The sequence below is a fragment of the Juglans microcarpa x Juglans regia genome, chromosome 2D (assembly GCF_004785595.1).
Source record: "Juglans microcarpa x Juglans regia isolate MS1-56 chromosome 2D, Jm3101_v1.0, whole genome shotgun sequence".
In the NCBI taxonomy this organism is placed as follows: domain Eukaryota; kingdom Viridiplantae; phylum Streptophyta; class Magnoliopsida; order Fagales; family Juglandaceae; genus Juglans; species Juglans microcarpa x Juglans regia.
The window spans coordinates 32,387,150-32,394,726 of record NC_054596.1 but is presented as its reverse complement, the minus strand read 5'-3'; the positions used below and the strand labels follow the sequence as shown (position 1 = coordinate 32,394,726).

The window sequence follows — 7,577 nt, the reverse complement described above, 5'->3', positions numbered from 1 at the left end:
TACAAGAAAAATCCAATACATGGAAAATCCAGTCTATAAGGCAAACTACGCATCAGCTCTGGGACTTCCCCACATACAAATTCCTTTGTGGCGGACATTGTCTTAACTTCTAAACAAACTCTCTCGTAATAGAGAAGACGTTCTGTAAAACAGAACTTAAAAACCCCCTCTATCCTCCTAGGGAGGAAGAATACGGGACACTGCTATGGACATCAAATCCAATAGCCTATTCATATTTTATTAAAAACTAAACTAACCAACAACTACAAATAAACACATTAACAACTACAAGACCACAAGCACTAGTGAGACCCAGACGTCACACCCACCGCAAGCATCGTCATCTCGAGCCCTAACAGAACGAGCACCCAGCTCACGCACGGACCACAACAGCCCGGCCGTACGACCGCAGGCCGTAGCATCGTCCACCACTCTCGAAAGACTCTTGCCCCAGATAACGTCCGATACAAAAGCCCAAACCTCACTTGGGTCAACAAAAAAAACAACAACAAAAACAGAAAAACAAAACAACTACAAAACACATAAATGAAAATAAGAAAGAAACAGAAAAAATAAAAACGGATGAGCGTGGCATCGGCAGAGGGCTCCACGGTGGCGCGTGCAAGACACGCGCCAACGATATCCAAAACTTCATCCCACACGTGCGAGCTACGCTCCACATTGATGGACGCCGAATTTGGAGGTCTTGAAGATCGGCGACTCGTCATGCGGGTGGGGCGCGTGTACAAATGTGACGGCTGGAAAGACTCGAATGGCGATCCTCCCTTATTTGGCCTAAAAAACACAAAAATAAAACAAAAAACACAACACAGAAATAAAATGGACAGAGAAGAAGAGGAAGAGGGGGGGAGGAGCCGAAGCTCCCACCCCCTTTCGATTGATCTGGAGTTTTGGGAAATTTAGAGAGAAGGGAGAGGGTTTTTCTAGAGAGAGAAGCCGTCCAAATATTATCCCCCTACATTGTGAGTATTTCAAGGAATAACTTGATGTCAAATATAATACCGTTAAAATACCCATACTCCTGTCATTCATCCATATTCCTAATATATTTCTAGCTTTGCATGTCTTTCTTTGAAAGCATTTTCATTGTCAAGTCTTTCCAAACAATAGGGCTCTGTTCGGGAGAATAAGCATACTAAGAAAAAGGTTTACATATATCATGTGTAAGGAAACCAGAGAATTTACACATATAGATTTGAGTAGTAATAATTGAAACAACTGAAAAAAAGTAGTGCATTATATTGCATGTGAGTTAGTGCACATTGACTTTGATTATGATTTATAAATTCTATGCAGTCGGATAAGAGGCTTGCATAGCTATACCACATAGGCCTTCCTTTGCATCAACATCTCTTTGCATCCTTATGTACCCTTCTTCACCCCATTCGGTACCCCATGAGTTCTTCACCAGCCAATACTTGGTCCCATCACTAGTAACCCCATAACCAACAGCAGTAACGCCATGGTCTAGGCTAGTACCATACTCTCCTGTAAAAATTCCGCTTGAATAGAATTGGAAGTCAGATCCTCCAGCATCTATGGCAACAGAAATTGGCTGATTAGCTACAGCCTTAAGAAGTGCCTTCTCACTGTTGGCTGGCACATCTTCGTAGCCGTTTATGTTGGCTGCATGGTTGGCTTCTCCCTTTGTGTTGCAGGTTCCATCCACACCTGTGTAAGGATAGTTGGCTTCTGTAGTGAGACCGTGATTGTTTTGGATGAACTGGAAAGCATTGTCCATCAAACCACCACTACAACCTTGGTCCACTCCTTTAATGTCGCAGTCAACCAACTCTTGCTCTGACAATGAGATTAGTTTACCACTTTTTAGCTTAGTAATTCCTTCCATGGCTGCCACTGCTGAAAATGCCCAGCAACATCCTACATTTCATCACCAAAAAGTGTTATAAACATAAATTAGTGGACATAATTCATCTCAAAATTAGGCACTTACCACATTGGCCTTGGTCTTTGATCGGTGTTACGGCTCCTTTCTTTCTCCAATCCATGGACGAAGGCAATGCAGTCACATTTTGATATTTGAAGGAAGAAGTCTTTGTTGAGCACTCATGCCCCTTGAATCTATTTCGTGAGGCTTTGAACTCATCATTCTTAAGATCTGCAAATTGGTTGACTCCTAACTTGTATGGTTTGTTCCCAATGTTGTTGAAAGATTCTATAAGCGCCACATTTTCCTTAAATATCTTCAAACGCTTCTCCTTCTCCTGATTATTTTCGTATAACCGTCCATAACGAGCCATCCATTGCTCATGCATCTCACGCATCGCCACATCTTGTAGGGTGCGAGCAGCAACTTGAGAAGCCAAAGCTCCCAAAGTGAGGATCAAAGCCAAATAAATGCATTGGTTAGAGAAGCCCATGGTTTGCTCTGGTTGCTGCAATGATTTGATGATGTGAATTAATGACCAGCATACTTGCTCTTGACATTTATATAGAGACAATCCTCCCTGATCAATTGCATACTATAACATTAGAGGAAGAAGATATAGCGTTGGAAATGATACGATATTTTGACAAATAAAAGAATAAGTAATTTGGTTATTTTCAATTGGCATTTTGGATTTGCTTGTTACAAAGTTGTCTCTTTACGATTATATTTGTCTATATTTATGTGGGTGAAGTGTTAAATTAATATGTTCATTGGTTGATAGTACGAACTGGCCCTTTACAGCCTGCATGGGATAGCGAAGCATACAAATTGGTATTTTGTCTTTTATTGTTGGGGCTTACCCATGAAATCAAAACCAAAGTGTAGGTTTCACCGTAACGTTTCGCTTGTTTATAAGAAAATGTAGAACACAACGTTGGATAAACGCAGTTTGATCATTCTCCAAAGGCATTACAACGTTTCTGTTGGTTTGACAAGTAGCCTTCAATATAAACTAGCATTCGTACATTAGTAGTACTTGAACAGGTTTATCTATTCTCAGCGTGTGATCAACATCAGTTTTCATTAGCACGCAATTAAAAACACAAAGGATGATATTTATAACTTTATTTGTTGAGTAATGCTAGATACAGTCCTGAAATATACAAGTCTCATGCATTCCATTAATTGAAAAATAGTGGGGCCCATTATGTAAAATAGGTTTTTCATGTAGGTCTCAGATTTGCTCACTTTTTTCTAAGGGAGTGGGTGGGGCTTGTATGCCCTAGGACTGTACGTACAAATCATTCACCTGGTGCTCTAATAAGATAATCCTCTCTCGGATTGTTTCGATGGAAGGTTGACCTGGTCTACTACGCTTACGTCCCCTATAAGACATTATCAGACTGAAATTTTAAAAATAAAATATATATATATATATGCAACATTAGTTATAAAATATAATACATAAATATTCACGAAATTATATACTAATTAAAAAAATTAGAAACTATTTTCTATACCGTTCGATCGAATCCATAACTGCTCGAACATATAAATTTTTACATCACCGTTCGAACGCGGATATTAAATTCGGTTCGAACATATGGTGATAAGATCAAACGTTCGATGTTTGAGTTCCTACCGTTTGAACGAATACAACATTTGCTTGAAAGAATTATGGAGCGAACTCAGCCATGGCTGAGTCAACTCAGCGGCAATGGAAACGAAAGGAATACTTCAATTCCTTTCATTTCTTCCACCAATATCAACTACACAATGAAATATAAATAGCCTACGGTGGATTTACGGCCACCTATGGAGGCTATTGACTGAAAATGGTGTTTTTCCTATTTAAAAATAATCTAACAAAACTTAGTTAAAATAACCCAAATGAGGTATTTAAGGAGCGTACCACTTGAAAAGAATGACTCTTGGATGGCGGCGGTGACGACGACAGTGACAACAGCGTTCGATTGGCTATGGGGTTCGTTCAAAAGAGTTTTAAATGGTTTTTGTGGGCAGTAGTGGCGTTGAAAAGCCTCCCCCAATAACTTATATATACAATAACGTTCGAACGGAATGTGATACGTTCAAACGGTTTTGACTTACTGTTCGAACATTATTATTTACCATTCGAACTGTGTTTGTTTCAAATTTAGTAAATTAATTGATTTTTTATATTTAATATATTATATACTATATGATATTATATGTATGATATATCATATAGTGATTTCATATATAAATACTATAATATATAGTGTTCGTATATGCTAATTATAATATAATATATTATCATATAGTATATTAGTATAAATAATTATTATAATATAGTTTATGATATAGTATTATAATATCATATAATATATACCATAGATCCTTTGGATCAATTGGCAACACCTTGATTTCTCACTAAGAGATCCAAGGATCAAATCCCCCTATCCCATCTATCAAAAAAAAAAATTAAGTTTTGAGTTTTTGCTCCGTCTTTTACGAAGTTTCTGGTTTCGATGTGCGACTAAGGTTTTCCTAGGGCTACGCCTCATGGCGGCACCCTTAGGGCCTCTGGCATTGACGGGGCCTAGTGGGGCTCGTTTGGATGGGGATTCTAGTGGTTCTCTAGGTAGCAAGGACGGTGGTCATCTTCCGCATAAATCATACATGCAGGTGTTGGCTTGTACAAGTATCTCTTCTGGTTTTAAAATGCTGATGCATTATCTGGTGGAGGTGGATGGTGAATTGGGATTCATTTTGACAAAGGCTGAGATGAACAAGGCGGCGAAGGATTTTCGTTTTGCATTGGTTCGGAAATTTCTACGTACACAACCCTCTATTGATGCAGTGCGATTGGCTGAAAACTTGGGGTCTTCTTGAGATTCCAACGGTCAGCTTTATGGATGACTATTTTACCATTGCATCTGTATCGTAGGGACTGCCTGCAAATTCTGGCCAGTAGGTTTTGGAGATATCTTGGGACCGATAATGCTACATTGTCTCGCTCTCGTGCAATTGGTGCATGTATTTGCATGGAGGTTGATCTATTGGATGAATTGGTTCAGGGATTTCCAATTTTGGTGGCTAAGAAAAAAATATGGAAATATGTGAAATATGAAAAATTAGGGTTTTATTGCTCAAAGTGTCGAAGACAAGGGCATACGGTAGTTGCTTGTAGGATGGGTCAACAATGAATTGTTCGGAGAAAAAAAAAAAAAAAAAAAAGGAGAAAAGTGAGGTGGAAAAAGAAGTGTGGCGTGAAAAAAAGGCATAGAAGGAATCTACAGCGCAAATTATACAACCTCCTATTAGGGTGGATTCTTCTCAGGGCTAGGCGGGACAGACAAGCATGATGGAGGGCACAGAGAAGGTGCAGGACATTGTTTTGGCTCAAAGTAATGCTGATGAGAAAAATGATGGGACATTGGCTGATGGTGGAGTCCCTTTGATTAATTCAAGCGTGGGGATGAGGAGGGATGTTGAGGGTGTTGAGGGGGAGCATAATATGGTGGAGTTAGGTGAGATTGTGGAGAATCAGTTTCGAGGCGGGTCTCCACTCAAGGATCCTAGTGCTTCTCCTGTAGTAGATTTTGTGATCATGGATGGTGGTAATAGATTGGCTTGGGAGGTGGAGGTTCGTCTAGGATTGTAGATGATTTATTGGCATTGGAGAGAGGGGATGGAGCTTTGGATTATATATTAGAAGAGGATCACATGTTAGATCATGATGAGGAGATTTCATTAAACCAGTTTGCAAAGGAGAAGGGCTATGACTCTGATAGTGAAGCAAAGTTTTTTCAAGGCCGTTTGAAACATAGAGATGGTATGGTTTTACGTCATTCTCAGCGGGTGTTATCCCGCTCTTCTAAAATGAATTTATGATTAGTACTATATTAGTGTGGAACATGCGGGGATTAGGCACGTCGAAGCGAAGGCTTAAAAGTTTGGTTTTGAAGTTTAAGGTATCGATTGTCTCTATTGCAAAACCATTTGCAAGGGAGGAGAAACTCCCAAGTTTGGCAAATTTCTTGGGTTTTAAAAAATTTATGTTCTAATGCGGCGATGGGGGCAAGCTTTGGTTATTATGGCATGATGATTTTACATTGGATATTGATGATATGTCATATCAGTTGCTTATAGTTTTAGTTGGAGGAGTGAACCAAAAGACATTGATAAGTTTGGTCTATGCCAAATGCAACTATTTAGAAAGAAAGGAGTTATGGCATGCTTTAAATTGCACTAACAGTGTTAAGGTGTTGTGGTTGGTGGTGGGTGATTTTAATACCATTCGAGATGATGGGGAGAGGGTGGGAGGTAACTCGTGATCTTTAGTGGCGATGGGTGATTTTAATGGATGTCTAAACTCCTGTGGCTTATTTGACCTTCGTGCTAGAGGTCGCAAGATGTCTTGGTGTAATGGCTAGCAGGGGTGTGCTAGGAGCTGGGCTAGTCTGGATCGAGCAATTATGAAAGCAGAATTTTTTAGAGTGTATCTGTCGGCTTCTATGGAGTACTTATCTCGAAAAACGTTGGATCATGCTCCCATGTTGATTAAGGGTTCGAAGGTAGAAGAAATATATGGACCAACGCCTTTTCACTTTCAGAATATGTGGTTGCAGCACTCATCCTTTCGAGATTGTGCTGTTTTGGTTTGGAAGGAGCTGGTGTTGGAGAAAGGTCTTCTGAAACTTGTAGCAAAGTTAAAGAAATTGATAGTGACTTTAAGGGATTGGAATAGGCATGTCTTTGGGCATGTGAACCATACGATTAAGGAGCTTGAGGAGAGGATTGAGCAGGTGGATTTTCAGCTACAATCAGGTTTTGATAAAGAATTAGAAATTGAGTTGTTGGTTTCTAAAACAGAGCTTAGTTATTGGGAAAACAATGAAGAAATCCGGTTATCTCAGATTGCCAAGAAGAAGTGGTTGGAGGAGGGTGATCAAAATTCAAAAAAATTTCATGCAGTTGCCAATATGAGGAGGCGACAATCTGATATAGCCTCAATGTCATTGCCTGATGGTGTTGAGTTACGTACGATGGACGAGGTGCATCTTAGAGCAGTGAAGTATTTTGAGGAATTTCTTAATGGGGTGGGTGCTTCTCAGCCTGTAGATTTGTCTTCTATTGTGAGTCAGGTAATTTTGAATGATGAGAATGAGGCCATTTGTAGAGCTCCGACGGAGGAGGAAGTGCGAGACGCATTGTTGACTTTTTCGAAAAATAGTAGCCCAGGGCCTGACGGCTTTGGATCGGCTTTTTTTATTTATTGTTGGGACATTGTGAAAGAGGAGCTGGTGTTGGTGGCGTGTATTTTTTTTAGGTAATGCTTTGCCAAGGTATTACTCTTCATATTTTATTGTTCTAATCCCGAAAGTGCAAGACCCGAAAATTTTGATAAATTTCGCCCTATTAGTTTGTGTTTGGTGGCTTACAAGATTTTTTTCAAAAATATTAGAGAAGCACATAAAGTTGTATCTTTCACATATTATTTCTCCTGAACAAGGAGCTTTCATTCCAGGTAGAAATATTTTGGAAAATATATCTCTCAGGAGTTGGTGCATTCGATTAATAAAAAATCGTGTGGGGGTAATGTGATGATGAAAATGATATGGCCAGAGCATATGATAGAGTGGACTGGAATTTTTTACTCAATGTTTTGGCAGTGTTTGGC

The 7,577-nt window shown here is 39.5% G+C and overlaps 1 protein-coding gene across 2 annotated transcripts; it reads right to left on the bottom strand.

Annotated features, from left to right (window-relative positions):
- Window positions 1-1,309: 1,309 nt before the first annotated feature.
- On the bottom strand, window positions 1,310-3,887 carry LOC121248698 (senescence-specific cysteine protease SAG39-like). Of its 2 annotated transcripts, XM_041147238.1 has the most exons (3): window positions 3,862-3,887; window positions 1,976-2,376; window positions 1,310-1,902 (listed from the first exon to the last, which is right to left on the bottom strand). In XM_041147238.1, exons 2-3 carry the CDS (start codon window positions 2,304-2,306, stop codon window positions 1,310-1,312), a joined length of 924 nt encoding a protein of 307 aa, XP_041003172.1. In that variant the 5' UTR covers window positions 2,307-2,376; window positions 3,862-3,887. The 2 variants fall into 2 exon arrangements, with proteins under 2 accessions (XP_041003172.1, XP_041003171.1); XM_041147237.1 differs by lacking the exon at window positions 3,862-3,887 and having other exon boundaries at window positions 1,976-2,402.
- Between the last annotated feature and the right edge of the window lie 3,690 nt (window positions 3,888-7,577).

What these genes read in the sequence shown, in the direction of transcription:
- LOC121248698 (XM_041147237.1), bottom strand. Translation starts at nt 2,402, where the DNA reads ATGGGCTTCTCTAACCAATGCATTTATTTGGCTTTGATCCTCACTTTG. An exon ending in CAAAGACCAAGGCCAATGTG is followed by an intron (nt 1,903 to 1,975) that starts GTAAGTGCCTAA and finishes GATGAAATGTAG; the next exon opens with GATGTTGCTGGGCATTTTCA.